This window comes from Pteropus vampyrus, unplaced genomic scaffold (assembly GCF_000151845.1).
Source record: "Pteropus vampyrus isolate Shadow unplaced genomic scaffold, Pvam_2.0 Scaffold518, whole genome shotgun sequence".
Taxonomy (NCBI): Eukaryota; Metazoa; Chordata; class Mammalia; order Chiroptera; family Pteropodidae; genus Pteropus; species Pteropus vampyrus.
Window position 1 is genome coordinate 668026 of NW_011889299.1, and position 23597 is coordinate 691622.

General features: G+C 33.0%; 1 protein-coding gene across 2 annotated transcripts in view; it reads left to right on the plus strand.

The window, feature by feature from the left end:
* The window catches only part of WNK3 (WNK lysine deficient protein kinase 3), a 124976-nt gene that overhangs the window by 14976 nt on the left and 86403 nt on the right, over positions 1-23597 (plus strand). For both annotated transcript variants that reach the window (XM_011383401.1, XM_011383402.1), the window contains exons 2-6: positions 14358-14530; positions 15303-15523; positions 16237-16394; positions 17951-18039; positions 21051-21270. In XM_011383401.1, coding sequence (XP_011381703.1) covers positions 14358-14530; positions 15303-15523; positions 16237-16394; positions 17951-18039; positions 21051-21270 — 861 coding nt within the window. The remainder of the gene's footprint in view (positions 1-14357; positions 14531-15302; positions 15524-16236; positions 16395-17950; positions 18040-21050; positions 21271-23597) is intronic.

A 23597-nucleotide genomic window follows, 5' to 3' on the forward strand; every position in this document is an offset into this window, starting at 1 on the left:
CTGACTGGATGAGGACACCCTCTTTGTTCAACTGTACTGGAAGACAAGTGAACCTGGTTCTGTATGTGTTTCATTCCCCTTTCCATGTTATCTTGATCACCACTGATGAGCACTTTTCTTTAGGTGTGAATATTATTGCTAAAAGTTTTAACATGCTAATATGGCTAGACTATGACTATTATATTTATTGATTAATTCTTTGATGGTACCATTTATAAATTGTCATTGCCCTAGTGTGTTTATTTTATTTAGCTGGAGTTCTGGGGTGGTACATTGTCTCTCCAAGGAAAGTGGCTTGTGAGTTGAGATATCTGTAGTCATGTTTTGTGAATATTGTTTCTGAGTGGTAATGATGAACTAGAAAGTGCTTGCGTTTCAGAATATGTCAGATCTGGGTTCCATTATTGCCTCTGCCAGTTAGGCACCTTGGGCAAACTAAGCTGCTTGACATTTTGAAGCCTCAGATTTTCACTTGTTTAAAAAAGAAAAATGTAATAGACATTTCTGATGTATAGAAAATAAAGAACAACAGAATGGAACTTGTGTACCTACTGGTCAGCTTGAGAAATAAAATGTTGAGGATTAGAGATAATGCTTATAAAGCATATGTTTGAGTGTACATGTTTGAGTGTTCATTAAATGATAGTGATAAAATACCGAGCAACCTCGTATTTATCCAGAACAGTCATTGATAGACTGCTTTGTAAGTTAAGCACCATTTTGAAGCCTTCATAGTGTTCATCCTTATTTGAACAAGTTATTTAATAATACAGCTTTTATAACATTGTTGATTATTTCTTCCATCTTTTATGTTTGCAGAAAGAGATCCATAAAACCTCTGACCTGGTTCTGTAGTTCATTGTTGGTGTTTGCATTAAGAGACATAGCTGATAAGGCCATAGTTTACTTTCTGGAAATGAAATGCTTCTTATCTTAAATAAATACATATGCAGGTCAGTCATGTTGGTATTGTGCCTTGTCTCTGGAAAGGTTTTGTGTACATTTTTGGCATGCCATATATTATAATAGTGTTTAGTTATCATTCGTAAAAGGACAATACTTATTTTTAAAGTAGTGTGGAGTAGTTGAAATCTATTTTGTAAATTTGTATATGACCTCTATTATATTTATCAGCCTTATAAATTAATATTTATAATACTGAAAACTTGATATTTGATGCTATTTTGGGTTGGTGACCTTATCTAGAGACAGTACAATTTACGGATCATATTAGTAGACTATAATTTTTTTGGGCTAATTTCTATGTCAACTCCATTATGTCACTGCTCTCTTGTTGGCCATTTGTGTTTCATCCTTTCTTTTCCTTTTGTTTTATTACACTTTATTTTATTATTTTTTTATTAATTTTATTGGAGTAACATTAGTTAATACAATTATATAATTTTCAGGTGTACATTATCATTTGACACCTGTATATTCTATTGTGTTTACCACCCAAAGTCCAGTTTCCTTCAGCTACCATATATTTGATCCCCTTTACCCACTTCACCCTCCCCCGAGCCCCCTATATGACCCCCTTTAACTGTCTACCTACCCCCTCCTCCCCCACCCCCTACCCTCTGGAAAACACTAGTCTATAGTCCATGTCCATGAGTCTCTGTTTGTTTGTCCTGTCCATTTGTTACTTTTAGGTTTATATCCCACATAAAAGTGATATCATGTGATTTTCAACTTTTTCTGTTTGGCTTATTTTGCTTAGCATGATTATCTCGAGGTCCATCCATGTTGTCGCAAATGGAAGTATTTCATCTCTTCTTATGGCTGAGTAATAGTCCATTGTATATATGTACCACAGCTTCTTTAGCCAATCATCTATCGTAGGACATTTTGGTTGCTTCCATGTCCTGGCCACTGTGAATAATGCTGCTTTGAACATCGGTGTGCAAATACCTTTTCAGATCTGGGTTTTCAAATCTTTGTTAAATACCCAGTAGAGAGATTGCTGGATCATGTGGTAGATCAATTCTTAGTTTTTTGAGGAACCTCCATACTGTTTTCCATAGTGGCTGTACCAGTTTGCAGTCCTACCATCAGTGTATGAGGATTCATTTTTCTCCGTGTCCTTACTTGTCCTTATGATTATAGCTATTCTGTCAGGTGTGAGATGGTATCTCATTGTGGTTTTGATTTGCATTTCCCGAATAGCTAGCGATGTTGAGCATCTTTTCATGTATTTGTTGGCCATTGGTATGTGTCTGTTCAGGTCCTCTGCCCGTTTTTTGATTGGATTGTTTGTTTTTTTGATGTTATTGAGTTGTGAATTCTTTGTATATTTTGGACATTAGGCCTTTATCGAAGGTGTTGCTTGCAAATATATTTTCCCATTTGGATGGTTGTTTCTTTACTGATGATTTATTTTGCTGAGCAGAAGGTTTTTAGTTTGATGTAGTCCCATTCATTTATTTTACCTTTTACTCCCCTTGCTTTTGAGGTCAAATTCGTAAAATCCTCTCAAAGTCCAAGATCCATGAGCTTAGTACCCATGATTTCTTCTGAGCAATTTATTGTTTCAGGCCTTATATTCAGGCGTTTGATCCATTTTGAGTTAATTTTGCTGTATGGCGATAGACAGAGTCTAGTTTCATTCCTTTGCATGTGGCTTTCTGGTTTTCCCAGCACCATTTATTGAAGAGGCTTTTCTTTTTCCATTGTATGTTTTTGGCTCCTTATTTGAAAATTATTTGCCCATATATACGGAGTTTACTCCTGGACTCTCAGTTCTATTTCACTGGTCTGCATGACTGATTTTTTGCCAGTACCATGCTATTTTGATTATTGTCGCTTTGTAGTATAATTTTAAGTTAGGCACGGAGATAACTCTGGCCTTGTTCTTTTTTCTCAGGATTGCTTTGGCTATTTTTTGGTCTTTTGTGCTACCATACGAATCTGATGATTTTTTGTTTTATTTCTTTAAAAAATTCCAATGGGATTTTGATGGAGATTGCATTAAATCTGTATAATGTTTTAGGTAATAAGATCATTTTAGGTATGTTGATTCTTCAAATCCAAGAACATGGAATATCTTTCCATTTCTTTGTGTCTTCTTCATTTTCTTTTATTGTGTTTTTTTCTGGCTTTATTGAAATATAATAGACAATTAATTGTTCATATTTACATTGTACAATTCAATGAGTTTTTTCAATTATAGTTGGTGTACAAAAATATATTAGTTTCAGTTGTACGGCATACTGATTAGAGCTCTATATAACTCACAAAGCAATCACCCCTCTAAATCTAGTAACCCTCTTCTTCCTTACATATTTATTACAGCATTTTTAACTATTTTCTTTATGCTACACTTTATATCTCCATATCTATTTTATAATTATCGATTTGTACCTTTTAATCCCTTAATCCCTTTGCTCTTTTTTATCATTCCCCCAATCCCCCTCCCATCTAGTAGCTTTCGAAATATTCTCTTTATATATGAGTTTATTTTTATTTCTGTTGTTGTTTATTTTGTTCTTTAGATTCTACATGTACATGAAATTGTGTGATATTTGTCTTTCTCTATCTGACTTAACTTCATTCAGTGCAATACCCTCTAGGTCCATCAGGGCAATATCTTTTTCCATCCCCTTCCTTTTAGTCTTTTTAGTGTGTGTTTTTTTAATCTGAATTGAGTGTCTTGGAGGCAGCATATATAGGGGTCTTGATTTCTTATCTATTAAGCTACTGAACAACATTTGGTTGGAGCACTTAATTCTTTTCCATTTGAGATATTTGTTGAGAGATATGTAGTTATTTCCATTCTTTATTCCTGTTTTCGATACGTTTTTTCTTCTTAAAGAAGTCCCTCCAATGTTTCCTGTAATACTGGCTTGGCGGTGATAAATTCTTTTAGCTTATTTTTGTCTGAGAAGCTCTTTATCTGTCCTTTGACTTGAAACGATCTCTTTGCTGGATAAAGTATTCCTGGTTGTAGATCATGGGTTTTCATCACAACGAATATTTTGTACCAAACCCTGCTGTCCTGCATAGTTTCTTTTGAGGAATCAGCTGCCAGTCTTATGGGTGTTCCCTTGTGGGTAGCTCACTACTTTTCTCTTGCTGCTTTTAAGATTCTCTCTTTGTATTTAACCTTTGGCATTTTAATTATAATGTGTCTTGGTGTGGGCCTCTTTGGGTTCCTGCTTTTTGGGACTCTCTGAGTTTCTTGGGGTTGTATGTCTATTTCCTCCACCAGGTGAGGGAAGTTTTCCATCATTATTTCTTCAAATAGCTCTTCAGTTTCTTGTTCTCCCTCTTCAGGTACCCTATGACATGGATGTTTTTACATTTAATTTCATCCCATAGGCTCCTTAAATTATTATTATAGTCTTGGCTTTTTTCTTGCCATTCTTATTGGATATCTTTGGCCTTCCCATCTTCTATATTGGTGCTTCAATCCTCTTCTTCATCCACTCTGTTGACTCCCTATAATATAATCTTCATCTCAGATAATGTGTTCTTCATTTCTGATTGGTTCCCTTTTATAATTTCCATCTCCATTTATATGTTTTTTATCTTTGTTAAAGTTCTCACTGAGTTCCCCTGAGTTCATTGAGCATCTTTATAACCAGTGTTTTGAACGCTGCATCTGTTTGATTGCTTGACTCCATTATTCCTGGATCTCTGTTCTGTTCTCTCATATGGTTTCTGTTTGTCTTCCCATCTTGGCTGCCTTTCTGTGTCTGTTTCTATGTACTAAGTAAAGCTCCTATGTCTCCCGGTCTTATTAGCGTGGCATTGTGAAGTAAGTGTCTGTTCTGTGGCACAGTCCTGAGAGGGGTTCAGCTGCAGGTCAAGGTTAGCCTCTGCCTGTAGTCCTCCAGGGCCACCTGTTAATATTCAGCAAGCAATCCACAGATGTCGTGCTTATAGTTGCTTCAAGAGGCCACGCCAGAAACTGAGGCCAACTGCCACCAGTGTGAGTCTTGGAGTTGGCTCCGTAAAGAGCACTGGACTGATAGTGGACACAACTGGATGTGGCTTGGATAGGGCCTCAAGTTAGGGAGGCGGAGTTTCAGGGAATCCTCTGGGCTGAGCAACCTCTGTTATGCAGTTTGATGACCTCTCAGCTATGGTGGCACTGCATCCACACACTGGGAGTGGGGAGGGCTCAACAGAGGAACAGTGGATACCGTCGGCATTTTTGCTTGGGAGATAGCCTTCCCTCCAGCCCTTGCTCTAAATACTCAGTTTCCCCCTATACGTCCTTGGTGACCCTTGAGAAGCCCACTCAGCACTGGTGCTCAGAGCGAGTTTGTCCATCATTGCTAAAGTCTGCTCATGGACACGGCCCCTTTAAGAGGCATTTGCAGCTACTGGCTGCAGCTGCCACAGCCTCTGTTCCACTCAGTCACTGGGGTCCAGGCAGCCTCGCTCTTCGACTCCTCCTACCTCCTACCCTTGCAGGATGATTTCTTATTTCTCTTCCTAGTTGTAGGTCTTCTGTTCATCTAGACCCCAGGCAACTCTGCTTGCTGTTTGTCCGTGTTTCCGTCACAACTTTGATTTGGTTGCAAAAGGAGATGAGCAAAGCCTTTATCATCTACACCATTTTTGAGCATCCCTTGTTGTGTTTTTTTTAATAGCCATCCTAATTGGTGTAAAGTGGTATCTCATTCTGGTTTCGATTTGCATTTACCTAATAACTATTGATGTTGAGCTTCTTTTCATGTGTTTATTTGCCATTTGTTTCAAGTCCTTTGCCAGTTGTTGAATTGGGTTGTTTGTCTTTTTGCTTTTGAATTGTAGGAATTTTTTTGCATGTTATAAATATTAATCCTTTATCAGATACAAATTGCAAATATTTTCTCCCATTCTGTGGATTGCCTTTTCACTCTCTTAATACTGTTTTTGATGTACAATAGTTATTTATTTGTTTGTTTGTTTATTTATTTGTTTATTTATTTATTTTATTTAAGAAGTTACATCAAAGACCAAAATATTTTGCGCCAAAAATATTTTGGCTAATAATTTAAACTCAGAACCTCTAATAGGTTTGAAGAAAATAGATTAATATATAGTATAGTAGGAAATTTCAGGTATATTTCTTTCAGAATAGGACAGATCTAGCAGATAAAAAGTGAATAAATATAGAGGAATTCGATAATATAATCCACAAACTCAATTTGATGGATATATAGAATTTCATATCTTTCAAATAGAGAATACACATTTTTATAGTCTACAAGCCACTAAAAAGGTTGGTTAAATATATGGCCCAAAGAAAACGTTAAGTTAAAGAAAAGAGATTGTATATTCTACGTTACTCAATAAAATTTTAAATAAATAATGAAACAAATACTCAAAAGATTCTTAACAACTTAGAGATTAGAAATCACACTCATAAATAAATTTTGGATCAAAGAGAAAAATCAAAACTGAAATTATAAACTACCTGGAAAGCAATGAGAAAAAAGATATTACAACAAAACTTGTGGGTCATTGTAAAAGCTATCCCCAGATGAAAATTTATCCCCTAAAATGTCGTCATTATTAATAACAACTAGAAAGAATTTAGTACTCATTTTATGACATTAGGGAAATAATGACAAAAGAAAGCAGATGAAGAGAAAATTAAAGATAACCGAAATTACTAAAAAAACTTTTAAACAGAATAAATAAATTCTACTCTTTTTGGCTTTCTGTAAATTGATTAATGAACCTGATGAAGAAAATTAAGAAGGCAAAAAAAAAAAATTCTCTGGAAAGGAATTATAAGAGAATATGATCTTCAACTCTGACAACAAATTTTTTCCAGTATTTTAAGTATGAAACATTTCAAATGTAGAGCAAGTTGAAAGACTTGTTGAGAACTTCCATAATACCCACCATCTAGATTCTGCCTTTAACATTGATAACACATTTTAAACATTAAGTTTAAAATAGATTACTCCTAAACAAAATATAAATCCAAAATATACCCAAGCAAAGGAAAAGTTGAATAGGTTATTTATTACAGACGACATAGTTAGATGATCTAAATTCTCTTTTTTCATAACACCAGAATGAGGAGGCATCCAAGAATATGCAATGCAGCATCGTTTATAATAGAACATGGATCAGCCTAAATGTTCATCGGTAGATGAGGGAATAAATTGTGGTAGAACTACATAATGAAATACTGTACAATAGTTAAAAAAACCTAGAACTATACACATAAAAATAGATAAATGTAAAAATTTAATGTTGAGCAAAATAACTTGCCAAAGAACACATACCATATAATAACCACCTCTATGAAATCTTCACACTTGTAAAACTATATTACTTATTAATGCAAGCATATAATTAAAAAATATTTTTATAAACTTGAATGGATTGGAAACCTAATTTAGATAGTGGTTACTTATGGGAAGGGAAGGAAGTAGATAAAATCAAGTAAGGGTATCTAGGGGACTTCAACTATATATTTAATGTCTTGTTAAAATGGAAGAAATTTGGCAAATGTTAAAATTCAACAAAGCTAGTTATTAGTACCTTATTTAAAAAAATTTTTCTTTATTACTTTAAAAATATTTTACAATTAGATTTGATATTCAGTATTATTTTATATTAGTTTAAGGTATACAACATAGTGGTTAGACATTTATATAATTTATGAAGTGATCCAATCAATTAGTCTAGTACCTATCTGACCGCATACATAGTTATTACAGTACTATTGATTATGTTCTCTATGCTGTACTTAATGTTACCATGACTCAAAAAATTAAAAATAGAACTACCTTATGACTCATCAGTTGCACTCCTGGGTATTTATCCAAAGAAATCCAAAACACTAATTCAAAAAGATATATGCACCTCTATATTTACTGCAATGCTATTTACAATAGCTAAGATACAGAAGCAACTTAAGTTCCCATCAATAGACAATCAGATAAAGAAGAAGTGGTACATTGATACAATGGAATATTACTAGGTCATAAAAAAGAACGAAAGCTTAACCATTTGTGACAACATGGATGGACCTAGAGGGTATTATGCTAAGTGAAATAAGTCTGACAAAGACAAATATTATATGATTTCACTTATATGTGGAATCTTAAGAACAAAATCAATGAACAAACAGAAACAGACTCATAGATACAGAGAACAAACTGATGGTTGCAAGATAGGAGAGGGGTTAAGGGGCTCAGTGAAAAAGGTGAAGGGATTAAGAAGTAAAAAATGGTAGTATGTTATTTTTTATGCCAGAATTGTTTTTTTTATAATTTAAAAAGAAAAAAAACACACCAGAGCAAGTGAATTCAGAACTTGATTTCTAGGCAACCTTTAAATGATAAGCGATTTCAATGTTAAAACTCCTTAACCCTAGTTAATTTCACAAAGCCATTAAAATCTTAATATCAAATCCTTATATCATTTCAGGAAAAGAATGTCACATATAAATGTAGATGTTGAAATCCTTAGTAAAATATTAGCAAATAGAATTCACCATTAGATCAAAAGAATAGCATTCTGTACCTAGGTTGCCTTTAAGATTTTAGGAAAAGTTCTGTATCAGTTATCTATCAACAAATCATATCGATAGATGCCGAGAAAACATTTGATAAAATTCAGCAACCACTCTTAATTTAAAAATAAAAGTAGGAATAAAAGAATATGACTTCAACATGTTAAACTATTTGTGAAAATACAAACAAAACTCAGTGAATATTCTAAGCTATGAGATAATAAAGCTATTTTTATTAAAATACAATGAAAGGCAGCGATGACTGTTATCACTATAATTTTTTTCAATATAGTTTTGGATGTTTTAGCAAAATCAATAAATAAGAAAATTAATACTACAAACAAACATTGAGAAAGAGATAGTTTTATATCTTCCTGCTGATGATAGAATGTAATTCCTGGAAAATCTCATTTTCTAATACCTGCTCTCTGGAAGACCCCTGAAGAAGTTAGAAGGTATAGGATAACAGAATGGAGGACTAAGCCATCATTAGTATATTAACTTTTTTAGAGAAGTGATTGCCTCAAGACAGCAGAGCAGCAATCAAGCCAAAATCCATCCACTTGATACTAAAACAGGTAAAGACATTATAAGAAAACTACAGACCGGTATCTCTCATGAACATAGATAGATGAAAAAATGTTCAACATAACATTAGCACATCAAATTTAGCAACACATAAGAAGGATAACATGCGATGACTGTGTGTAGTTTTTCCAGGAATGCAAGGATTATTCAACATTTGAAAATCAGTGTAATTAGACATTAACAGACTATGGAAGAAAAAACATGATCATTTCAATAGATACAGAAAAAGTATTTGAAGAAATTCAGTATCCATTTATGATGAAAAAAAATCAGCAAACTTGCAATAGAAGGGTACCTCCTTAACCTGATAAAGAGCATCTATTGAAGAAAAAAAAACAACAACAACAAACCTACAGCTGACATCATACTTAATAATGAAAGACTGAATACTTTTTCTTCAACAAGGCAAGGATGTCTGCTCTCACTACTTCCAATATGATATTCTCAATATTGTAATGGAAGCTTTAGCCAGTGAAGTAAGGCATGAAAAAGAAAAAGAAAAGGAATGCAGATTAGAAAGGAAGCAATAAAAATGTCTTTACTCATAGATGACATGATTATGTACAAAGAAAATCCCAAGGAATTTAAAAACTCCTGGAATTAATAAGTGATTTTTAACAAGGTTATAGGATACAAGGTTAACAAAAACTAAGTATTTCTCTATACAATAGCAATGAAAAATTGGAAATTGCAATTTTTAAAAAGTACCATTTATAACAGCACCAAAAAAACCCCCACAAAATACTTAAGTATAAACATAACAGTATGTACAGAATCTATATGCTGAAAACTAAAAAGACACTAATAAAAAATCAAAGAAGACCTAAATAAATGGATCGATTGGTTAGAAGACTCAATATTGTTAAGATGTCAGTTCTTTCCAAATAATCTAGAAGTTCAAGAAAATTATATCAAACTCCCAGCAGGAAATTTTTAGATGATTCTAAAATTAATATGGAAAAGCATGGAACTAGAATAGCTAAAACAATTTTGATAAAGAACAAGTTTGAAGAATTCATGTTAACTGATTTCCATACTTACTCTAAAGGTAATTAGAACATGTATGACATTTGCAAAAAGATAGACATACAGATCAATGGAACAGAACAGAGTTCAGAAACAGATCCAAACAGATATGGTCAAGTAATTTAAAAAAGAAAAATGGTGCTAGAGTGGTCTTTTCAACAAAAGGTGCTGGAACAATTTTACATGCATATTCAACAAAATGAACCTCAACCTAACTCTCTCACATTATACAAAATTTAACTCAAAAAAGTAAAACATAAAACTAAAACTTCTAGAAGAAAACATATGAGAAAATCTCTGAGTTGTGCTTAGGCAAAGCATTCTTGGATATTACAACAAAAGCATGATCCATAAGAGAAGAAATCAATAAATTGGACTTCATCAAAATTAAAATATTTGCTCTATGAAAGACACTGATAAGAGAATGAAAAGGCAATACATAAGAAGACTGGCAGAGCTTATTTTCAAATGTGGCAAAAGACTTGTGTCCAGAATCTATAAAGAACTCCCAAAACTCTATAAGATAAAACAACCCATTTAAAAATGGACTAAAGATTTGAATAGACATTTCACCAAAGAAGACAGACATATGGCAAGTAAGCATATGAAAAGATGCTCAATATAATTAATAGTTAGGGAAATGGAAATTTATGCCATAATCTGATATCCCCAATCCACCTATTAGCATAGCTAAAAACCAACCAAACAAAAATCCCTGACTGCTGGTGAAAATGATGCATGTGGAGAAACTCTTACATATTTTTGGTGAGAATACAAAGTGGTAGAACTATTTTTACATTTCATCGGTTTCTTATAAAGTTGAACATCATGTGATCCACTTCAGATATTTACCCAAAAACACCTATGTTCACACAAACACCTGTACTCGAATGTTTATAGTAGCTTTATTTGTAATTGCTCCGAACTGGAAACCACCTGAATGTCCTTCATCTGGGGAATGGATAAGCAGACTGTGGTACATCCATAGGTGGAATACTATTCAACAATTAAAAGCAACGAACTATTGATACTAGCAACAATGTGGATCAATTTAAAAGATATTATGCATGGATGGATTTCGATTTATCGCACTAAGTGAAATAGAAAAAGTTGAGAACCATATGATTTCATTTACATATGGGGTATAAAACTGAAAGCAACAAATGAATAAGACAAACAAACAGACTCATGGACACGGACCATAGTTAAGTGGTTCCCAGAGGGAAGGGGGGAAAGTAAATTAGGGTGAAGGGGGGTCAAATATGTGGTGACTGAAGGCGATTTGTAAACACACAATGCAATATACATATGATGTATCATTGACCTCTACACTTAAACTTATATATTTTTATTAACCATTATCACTCCCAATAAATTTAATAATAAAATAAAATAGAAGCCATTATGCTGAGTTAAAGATGCCAGACTCAAAAGGCTGCGTATGCTTTCTTCCTATTTGAAAGACTTTCTAGAAAAGGCAAAATTATAGGAATAATAAATATAAGTAGATCAGTGTTTTCCAGAGTTTAAGGATGAGGAAGGGTTTGACTATAAGGGATAGTGCAAGGGAATTTGTGGTGGGGGGAGTGGTGGAACTGTCCTGTGTTTTAATTGATGTAGTGGTTACTTGACTTTATGCATTTGTTGAAACTCATGGAACTGTACTACAAAAAGTAAAATTTTAAAATAAATTAAAATTAAATATATGGCTCAGGAAAAAAGAAGTTGAGAGAGTATCACCTCTTTCTCCTTGCCCCTGCCCATACAAAAAATATCTTACTGAAACTCTGGACAAATGGAAATATATATACCATGATCTTAGACGGTTTTGAGATGCCATTTTTTCCCCCAAATTAATATATATTTAATATATTCCAATTAAGATTTCCAGAGATTCTTTTTTATTTTAATCAGAAAAATGATCTTAATGTTCGTAGGGAATATAAATGAATGAGAATAGCCAAGAAAATAATGAAGAATAGGAAACTGACTTGCCTTACCAGTTATTAAACATACTGATAGCCACTGCCATAGGAATAGGCAGATTGGTGGAAGGAAACAAAACCCAGTGTAGATGGAAACTTAATATACAACAAACATGTTCCTTAAGTCAGAGAGAGAAGAATAGTTTAACTGATAACCACCTAGATGAAAATACTTCATGTACAGGAATGAATTTCAGATGGATTAAAAAGTTAAATACAAAAATTAAAGTCTTAAGAGACTAAAACATAGATATTCAAATAATAGATATTTGATAAAACAAAAGATATTCCTCAGTGACTATGGGGTATACCAATTGTTATCATCAAAAGAAAAGATTATAACATGCCAGTCTTCCTAATTTTACAGATATAATTGCAGTTATTTGTTTGTATATCTATCCAGTCCTTTTTTATGCATTTAAATATATACTAGATTTTTTTTCACTCAATAGTATGTCTTAGAGATCCATCCACAATAGTACACATAGATCTATCTTATTCTTTTAGCTGTTATTTGGTTATAACCAAGTTTAGCACACTGTGACTCATTTGATCCTGGGAAGGTTACTTAACCATCTTAACTTCAATTTCTTTATTTGCAAAATGGTTATGGCAGTAGTAATGCCTATGTCAAGGGTTGTTATGGGGACTAAATGTGTATATATATATAAATTTCAGAACAGTGCCTGGTATATAATAAACGTTATTATTGACATTTGGTTGTTTCTAATTTTTCACAATCACAAACCATGCTGCATTGGTTATCCTTTTACATATTTCCTTATACACATCAAGGAATAATGTGAAAAAGGTAACCAAAAGTGAAATTGTCCAAGCTCTGGTATACTGTTTTATAAGGGTTATTGTAAAGTCTTAATAACAACAACAACAACAAAAAACTCTTTAACAGAAGCTTTTTGCTTCTATCAAGGTGCCATTTCTTCTACTCTGAGTTTCATGAATATATATTCTATCAAGGTATATATTTTAGGTTTAAGAAATCTTTTGTTTAGGTTTAAAAAATCTTTTGTTTGAACCCTTCTCATATTTCCATCACTACTGTGGCTTTACATATTTCTTTTGTTATTTTGGTAGGATTTAGGAAAGGAGGGAAATTAATATGTTGTCAACCATCTTGAAAAGGAAATCATACCTAAATTTTTAACTTGAATACTTGATTATTTTTGTATCAAAATAAAAAAATTGTTTATTGTCAATCCCTTCTCTCTTGCTCTCCCTTGCAGGAAAAAAAAAATTATTCTTCCGTATCCATTACATTTTAGTGAAGTAAACTGGAATTTCAATTCTAGACTGTTCTTTTTGCATTATATATCTTTTAATTACTGTTTAGAAAATTCATTCAAATTTACCAACCACATATGCAGTGATTACTTAGGCTTAACGCCAAGTAAGCAATATTGGAAATGTCTTACTATTCATTGTATGCCACACCCTTCTTTTCTAGCAACTTTATTTGGCCACATTTTAATTGAAATTCTTTGAGTAATATTTTCAGAAAGGGTTTATGGTGTGCTGTACTTTCTGTGTCCTTGTATTCATGGAAATGTATTTCTTTTTCCATTATAAATTTCTTGATAGCTTATCTTGGTTCAGAATTCTGTAAACATTGCTCTTTTGACTTCTAGCATTTAATATAGCAGATTAGACATCCAAAGACTGTTTGAAGGTTTTTAATTGGTTGGTAACCTTATATTTCTATCTGGAAATTTGTTGGCAATTCATATATTTGACTGGAATAAGTGTCTAGGTGTCTAACATTTGATTATTCTTGTCCTGACATTATAGACCCTTTAGATGTGGAAATTGTGGATTTCTTAGGGAAACTTTCCTATTATTTGCTTTGATTATTACTTTTTCTCATTTTGAGATATTGTTTTTCTTTTCCAGCAAAGGAAATTTTATTGAGATATAATTGACATATAACAATGTATAAGTTTAAGGTATACAACATAATGATATATGTATATATTGCAAAATGATTACCACAAAAAGTTTAGTTAACATCCAAGATATTGTTTTTCAAGGTACTGATTTATTATGTAGGTGGGTTTATAATATAGTTATAAAATGTAGCAACTACTGTATTGCTGTATGGGAGGAGGCAAAGTAACTAACAAAGGATATCAGTGATTATCTAGGTCCTGAGAAAAGAACTGACAGGCAAAAATAAATACATCAATAAATACAGTAAATTAAAGCACTCATTTGAGTAGTATTAGAAGTGTGCATGAGAATTTTTAGACCTTAATTTGGAACTTGTTCCTCCATTTCAGGACCGAAAATTAACCAAAGCTGAGCAGCAAAGGTTCAAGGAAGAAGCAGAGATGTTAAAGGGTCTCCAACATCCCAATATAGTTCGATTTTATGATTCCTGGGAGTCTATATTAAAAGGAAAGAAATGTATTGTTTTAGTCACTGAACTTATGACATCAGGAACTTTAAAGACGTAAGTTGACCCTGATAGTGCTTATGTAGTTTTATTTGGAAATAGTTTTCAGGAGTCATAAAACTTGCTTGTAAAATACTACTACTTTATTAAAGAATTTGTAGACCTCTGAATCTAGTGACTATGTTTCAGGGCAGGTTAAAAAAATTAGGATGTTAATGAAATTTGTTAGAAAATACAATATAGAGAACTTAGTATTTGTGGGATATCATAGAATTTTAGAATTAGAAATCATTATAGGATAATATACTATCATTTTGTAAAAGATACTGAAAAGTTGGGTATGTGGCCAGGTTCACATATCTAGTGAGCAATATAATGTAATTGTAGTCCATTGTTTTTTTTCTGACTATTGTTTTTCATTTGATATGGTATAATTTATTTATAACTATGAAATATGGGGTATACTTTTTCTGTTTCCTAGTATTTTTGCACTAAATTTTTTTATAGTTAAACCCTCGGGTGACTCTAAGTAGTTATTAGGAAGTAAAGAAGGACTTTCTTTTTAAAATTGTGCTGCCATTCCACAAAAGGCCAGTCTGATTGGAGTGATTTTTGTTTTGAATTAAAAATGCTGAACTTGGTAGAATGTCTTCTCTAAGAATGAGGCCTTAGATTTAAATTTTTCTTGTTGTAACAGACACTAGAAAAACAACTCAGTGATGGCAATTGTAGTACAGTATGTGCAATATGTGCTAGCTTAAATGATTTACTGCTCATACAATAAGCTAAGTATGTTTGTTTACATGTGGTCTTTTGTTTCTTTGTGTAGGTACCTAAAACGGTTTAAAGTCATGAAACCAAAGGTCTTAAGGAGCTGGTGCAGGCAGATTTTAAAGGGGTTGCAGTTCTTGCATACTAGGACTCCTCCTATTATTCACCGGGATCTGAAATGTGATAATATTTTCATCACGGGACCCACTGGATCTGTGAAGATTGGTGATCTAGGACTAGCCACTTTAATGCGCACATCATTTGCTAAAAGTGTCATTGGTGATTAACATTTTATATTTTTTTGGTTGGATAAAGAGAGATTTGTTAACAGTATATGTCTAGAACAGGGAACAGCAAACTATAGCCCATGGGCCAAATTTGGCCCTGTTGCCTATTTTTATAAATAAAGCTTTATTGGAACACAGCTATACCTAGTTGTTTATATATTGTCTATGGCTGCTTTTGTACTACAGTGGCAGATTTGAGTAGATTTAAGAGAGACCATATAGACTGCAAAGCCTGAAATATTTACCATCTGGCCCTTTACAGAAAAATTGGTGACCCCTGGCCAAGAATGTGAATTTGCTTTGAAATATCTATTATATATTGACTTATTTCAGAGACATCCTAGTGTATTTCTTTTGTGGGATATATTTAAGATTATTGAAAGGTTCTGAGTATTTAAGAAAGAGAATTTACTAATTTAATTCAGATAAATTTTGAATAACTAAAAAGGCTGGAAATAAAAACAGCTTTTAGTGATTATTACCTAATCTTGACTATTACAGATTGTACTTTATTGGTACAGAAAGTTAAGGAAATTCTTTAAGTGCTTTATGTAGATAGAGCAAGTATTCAACAAATTGTTTATTTATACATTTGCTTTTGGGGAGCAGAAATTAACTCAGATAATCCTTATAGCAAAAGGAAAGTGATCTTGGTGGATACATTTTTCTTTTTAACAAAAATGTGGTCGTGGTGTTATTTTGTAGGGACTCCTGAGTTTATGGCCCCAGAGATGTATGAAGAGCACTATGATGAGTCTGTAGATGTCTATGCTTTTGGAATGTGTATGCTGGAAATGGCTACTTCGGAGTACCCTTATTCTGAGTGCCAGAATGCAGCTCAAATATACCGTAAAGTAACTAGTGTAGGTATAACTTTATTCTTTTTACTTCACAAATTGCCGTATTTCATGTTGAAGTTCATTAAAATCAAGTTAGTAAAACCTAATTTTTTTAGTTCTGTATAACAGTGCTAAATTTAACATAATTGTAATGAAACAAGCTTTAGATTTATGCTATATACCTATACTCTGTTGGGGTCATATAGAATGCTCTATATTAGTACCTTTGGGAAAACATAGATATATCCTCTATATTCATTTGTTTGTAAGGAATTTTTAGATATTTATTAGATGGATCTTATTTTCCAAAGATGGATAATAAAGATTGACTAACTTTAGTTTTGAAGATTTCCTGATTATGAAAGGGCATTCAAAATGTAGTTCAGCAGATATAGTATTTGAATCCCTGCTATGAGTAAATCTTTTGCATTATAAATTGCAAAAAATGCAAAAATGAATAAGTGTTTGCTCCCCACTAAGAGCTTACAGTTTTAGTAGGACAATAATACAAGTTCACAGAAGAACTATAAAAATAAAAGGATAGGGGTATAGTAAGGAATGTAAGGGAGGTAGAAGCAAAGTGTTAGGACTCTTCAGAGGAGATCTACTTCATTCATATTCAGTTGAGTGGCTCGAGGTAGGCCGCTCAAGATTATTAGAGTGTTTCAGATAACTAATGCTAATAGGTAGTTTTTAAATGTATACTGTATGCCACCTACTTTCATCTTTATATCCCTACAAGATGGTACTATCCTTGTACAAATGATGAGACTGAGAATCAGAGGTGATTAACCCAAGTTAACTCCAAATGTGTGTCTCACTCCAGAGGTTTGTGTAGGGAGACAATAAGAAATAAGGCCACTGTCTAGAATGTGGACATTCTATAGGACACATGACTTAGTTTCTCCAACAAATTAATTTGATTGTTCATTGCTTCTAACCATTCTAGAAGACTTTGAAATAATATTGATTTGGAATGTTTGTGATAGAGAAGCCCTTAGGAATTTACAAAAGTTTTTTTTTTTTAATTAAGTTTATTGGGGTAACATTGGTTAATACAATTATATAATTTTCAGGTGTACATTATAATTTGACATCTGTATATTCTATTGTGTGTTTACCATCCAAAAGTCCAGTTTCCTTCAGCTACCGTATATTTGACAAAAGTAGTTTTTAATAACATTGATTTTTTTTCTGATTTCAAAAAATATTTTGTATATTTTGCTAATTGGGATATACTGTTGTACATTTTTAGATCCTACTTTTTTCTTAATGTTGCAGTATGAGAACTCTACATGTTATTAATTTAAGAACATTTTAAATTTCTACATAACATTAGCATACACATATTACATAATTTACGTAATTTGCTTCTGTTGTCAATTTAGATTATTTACAATTTATCACTTTTATTTGTAGAGCTATGACAAAATCCTTGTCAAAAAAGTTGTTAAACTTATACTGTATGTATATATTTATCTCATTTAAAATGAATATGGTTCAGTGGTAAAAATCATTATTTTAATAAACGGGCTTTCAATTGTGTAATTCGTGATTAGAAACTAATTTTCTTCACCCAGGGCATAAAACCAGCCAGTTTCAATAAAGTCACTGATCCTGAAGTAAAAGAAATCATTGAAGGATGTATTTGTCAGAACAAATCTGAAAGGTGGGTACAAATGTAGTGAAATGACATAACAGATGGATACATTTTTCTCTTACCTTGCACTAGGTCATTTTCTGACCTTTGGAATCATGCTTGGTATGACATTTGAGTGGAAGCCATATTGTCTAGAATGAAGTATATCAGTGCATCTTGTTTGCCATTTTAGACTTTGATATCATGTGCCGAAATTTCCTTGAACATTTAGGTTGTGTTTATGTGAATTGTGACAAGCTTTCATCACCTTGAGGCATCAGTTTAACAGTCAGGGGGTCCCTTCCCCACCAGGCTAACTTGCTTCTAATAGTTGATAGTAGAGAGCTTCTGTAGTGTCACCTTCAGGTAAGTACTTAAATGTTTTTTTTATGATAGTTTAAAAAAAACTTAACCATCAACCCACCAGATGTTTCTTATTTGACCATATGTTCTTGTATTGTAATGTTAAAGCTGATAGGGCTATTTTTGTTCTCAATTTATTTGTATCACAATTTCTCTGTTGTTTTTTTTTTTTATGGACAACTCTCTTTAGTTTTAGCTTATATTTCTCTTTCATTTGAGCTTTGGACAGTTGCTGACTTAAATTGAAAGGTTAGTCTTTTGATTTTTACCTCTTTATTAATTCTGATTAATAAAGGTGACAGGTTCTTTATAGAAAATTATTTCTACTATCTCCTATTTTTATTAATTTTCTAAGTTTTGTGTTGCATATTTGATAATACATGAAGCCACTAAGGGAAAGCCTGTTTAATTGTAGCTTTATTACAGAACATTCTTAGTGTTTCTGCCAATAGATATCTAGGTATATCTAAGTATATATTTGTTTTAATTATGGTAAAATATTTATAATATAAGATTTACCATTTTAGTCATTTTTATGTGTGCAATTCAGTGGCATTAAGTACATTCATGTTGTAGAACCATCGCTATCTATTTATAGAACTTTTTCATCATCCCAAACAGAAACTCTGTACCCATTAAATAATAACTCCCCATTCCCTCTTTCCATCAACCCCCCTGTATCTATGAATTTGCTTATTCTATGTACTCATATAAGTGGAATCATACAATATTTCTCCTTTCGTGTCTGGCTTAAACACTTAGCATAGTGTTTTCAAGGTTGATCCATGTTGTAGCATGTATTTCTACCTTTTGTCTATTGTGAATAATGCTGCATAAACATGGGTTTACTAATATCTGCTTGAATCCCTGATTTCCATTCTTTTTGGTATATACCTAGGAGTAGAATTACTTAATCATATGGTAATAATATGTTTAATTTTTTGAAGAACCATCAAACTTTTTCCACAGTGGCTGCACCATTTTGCATTCCCTCCAGTATTATAGGAATATTGCAATTTCTCAATGTCCTCACCAACACTTGTTATTTTCTTTTTCTTGATAATAGTCATCCTAATGAGTATGAAGTGGTATCTCATTATAGTTTTGATTTGCATTTCTCTAATGACTAATGATGTTGAGTATATTTTCTTATGCTTATTGTCCATTTCATATCTTTGGAGAAATGTCTATTCAAGTTCTTTGCCCTTTATTAAATTGAGTTGTTTATTTTGGTTGTTTTTGAGTTGCAGTTTAGGCATGCTTTTGTTAAGCAGGACTAAAAATACTATTTCGAAGCAGCCATTTTAGTTTGGATTCTGATTGTTGATTGTACAGTATTTTAATTATGATTTATTACCAAAAAACACTGGAATATTCAAAAAGATTCATGGCATATTAGTTTATGGGAAGAAGCCCAGGCTTTAATGTGAGACTAAGATCCAAATCTAGACTTACTTAGCCATTGTGATTTTGATCATGTACTTAACTATTTCTCAAAACAGGTATTATTTTGATGATTAAAAAGATAGTGAATGCATATAAAATACTTTGCAATTATAAATATTTAATGATGGTATCTTCTGTTGCTATTGCTATAATTATTCCTTAGTAAAATACTTAGGCAAAATTTTCATTGAGAGGCAGAGGGTTTAATGTAGTTGTGCCTTCTTAAATACATCTCACCTTAACCTTAAAACTAATTAGTCTGAGCAAGATTATTCTTTTTATAACACTGCCTTAGTTAAGTATTTGTCTCTTGATCACTAAAAATGTAGAAGGTTGAAAATCCTTAACTTACAGGATACGATATTGTCAATATGGTTTATCTGTTTTAAATAGCACAGAAGGGGCTTTCTACATAGACATTATGGAATATATCAATTTTAGCTCTCCCTGGCCTGTAACACAGATAGATTAGATATTATATATCTGTTTTATAAGTTTATCAAAGGAAGGGAAATTAACTGTCCCAACTTGTAAAAGGATCTTTTGAACCCTATGCTTTTTTCTCTTCAGAAATAGTTAAGCCCTCATATTAGGCTAGTCTCATATCCATTGTATGTATATTTCAACTTAAAACACTAGATATAAATACTTTAAGAAAACCATGGGACTTTGCTGAACTGAATTATAAATTAGCTTCACCCATGGCATTCTCTAAAGAGTGAAGTCCACCGATGAGATTATTGTGAATGGAGTCTCCAAGTTCTGTTTATAACATTTGTAAAAGAGTTTGAATTTCTAATTTACTTTAGAGTTTATATATCTGGAAGAGTTTTTCATTTCCTTTGCCAAGAATCTGTTGTTTGAGTCTTAGTAACTTAAGCCAGTGGTTTAGGGAAACTACCCAATTCTCAAAACATGTACTGCAATACTTCTCCAACTCTCTTTAGGCATACCTTTTAGGTATGTTAAACTTCAGTATCAAGATGTTACTAGTAATAGTCTTTAACTAAGGTCAATACAAACATGTGTTTGTTGGAATATTTTTTGCATACTTGGTAATAATAAGTTGGATATAAGATGTGGTTTTTATGACAAAGCAGATTAATGGTTTAATTAATAGAAAATTTAAAGTAAGATTGTTACTTTGGTACAATAATTTTTACTAATTAGGGGTCCTTTATCTTGCTTATGACTGGAAGAATGGATAATAAGATATGTATTTTGTTTATTAGGTTGTCTATCAGGAACCTACTAAACCACGCATTTTTTGCTGAGGATACAGGACTGAGGGTGGAGTTAGCAGAAGAAGATGATTGCTCAAATTCATCCCTGGCATTAAGACTCTGGGTTGAAGACCCTAAAAAATTGAAAGGCAAGCACAAAGACAATGAAGCTATTGAATTCAGTTTTAATTTAGAAACAGATACACCTGAAGAAGTAGCTTATGAAATGGTAAGTGAATCCTATAGCTATTTCCCCTGCCCCTCATAGTATTGATTCTCTTTCTCATTGTTTTCTTCTCATTTTCTCCTTTTATTTATTTAAATCGATACTTTACCATGAGAGGTGTCTCTACAGCAGAGCATATTAAATTTGTATGTATAGTATAAAGACTGATAAAATAGCTTTGTTAAGAAATAGAATGCTACTGGTACTTTAGAAGCCACCTGTGTGCCTCTCCCAAGTTGTATTCTCCACCCTTATTACCATAGGCAATATCTATTCTGACTTTTCGTGTTACTCATTTCTTTACTTTCCATTATAGTTTGCCTAAGTAATATATTGTTTTGTTTTGGAAACCTGAGTGGCAAGTACACACCCTGCTGGTTACTTGAAGTTACTCTTAGGTGAAGATGCCCAGGAGATGATCGGAACAGTCTTTCAGTCACAGTCTGGCTTCAGCTTCCCTAAAAGTTTACAAGAGCTGCTTCTGGGGAAGTCAGTGGGTGAGGTCACGCATGAGTCCAGGGAAATAAACACAGGGCTCACCACAGTCAGGGCACTGATGGGGCTGTTGTGTGGACCAGAAATGAGTTGTCTGATAACAAAATGGTTTGACGGGGAGTAGGCCCCTCTGACTTCTCTACTTCTAATCTCCCCATGGCCCTCAGCCCCCGCAAGAGTAGATGACGGCAGATAACCCTTCTGGGGAGGAATGCATGTTCACACTCAATCCAGGCTGCTGCAGTGCTTGGAGGGAGGGCGTGCAGGTGCTTTGCAGCACATGGTCAAGGTTAGTCACTAACTGCAGATACTCTGAGGCAGGCTCACTTGGGCATTCTGTCCTCAGGTTAAAAAGAAGGATGGGACAATGACAGTAAGGATCTTGGAGATAAAAGCCTTTAACATGTCTGCCTTTCTAGTCACATCATTCTAATCCGGAATTGGACATCTGGTGCATAACTATCATCCTGGTATTTTCCTTTACTGTCTTCATAGACTTCTCTGCCTCTCTCCTGTATTGGACTTCATGTTTTCTAAATCTCATGTCTTTCTCTTTTTTGGCTTACCTTTTTGTTTTAGTGGCATACTTCCTCTTCTAGCTTCCTAAGAAAGGGTACATGGGAGGTAAATTCTTTGAGACTTGAATATATGAAACTCTCTTTATACTGTCTTCACATTTAATTGATTATTTGGCTGACTAAGCCATTTTAGTTTGGCAGTTTAAAAAAATTAGAGTCATTGCTCCATGCTTTTCTAGCTTTCAGTATTGATATAGAGAAGAGCAGAGTTGTTTTGTTTTCTCTGTCTTTTGCACGTGATCCATTTTTTTCTTCTCTGAAAGTTTGTAATATCAGTATTCTAAAATTTCATAGTGATATGTCTTGATTTGGGTCTATTTTCACTTACTGTGTTGGATACTCAGTGGACCCTTCCAATTTGTTAACTCATACCCTTTAGTTTCTAGGAGATTTTTTGACATATTTTATTGATGATTTCTTCCTCTTTGTTTTCTCTTTCTGGAACTGCTATTATTTGGATGTTGGACCTCTTGGACAGTCTCTACAGCAGTCTGATCTTTTCTATTTTCCATCTTTTTGTCTTTTTAGTTTCCTTTCTGGCAGATATTATCAACTTTATCTTCTAACCCTTCCATTGACTTCTTTCATTTCTGCTATCATGTTTTTAATTTCAAGAGTTCCTTTAAATTTTTTGGTGTGTTCCTTTTTTAGAGTAAACATCTTGTTATTTATTTTGTGGATGCAGTAACATTAGTAAAGAGAGTGTTTTTGACATTTTTTACTCCCTGCATAGTCCCTTTTCTCCTAGTTGCTGTTTATTCTTTGTTGGTTTTGCTCCATCTTTTTGTCGGAGGCTTTTCTCATATTTCTGGTAATTCTTGACTGACTATCCATGATTAATAGTGGGAGAATGTATTAGTTTTCTATTGCTGTGTGACAAATACCATAGACTTAGTGGTTTAAAACAATACCCATTTATTATCTCTGTTCTGTTGGTCATAAGTACTGGTGGGCTTCACTGGATTTTCTGCTTAAGGTCTCCAGGCTGAAATCAAGATGTTGGTAGGGTAGCAGTACTTATACCAGACAAAATAGACTTTACAACAAAGGCTATAATAAGAGACAAAGGAGGACCCAGTTATTCCACTTCTGGATATTTATCTGAAGAAACCTAAAACACTACTTTGAAGGGACGTGAATCCAAATGTTCATTGCAGCATTATTTACAGTAGACAAGATATAGAGGCATCCTGGGTGTCCATGAATGGATAAAGAAGAGGTGGTACATATATACAATGGAATATTACTCAGCAAAAA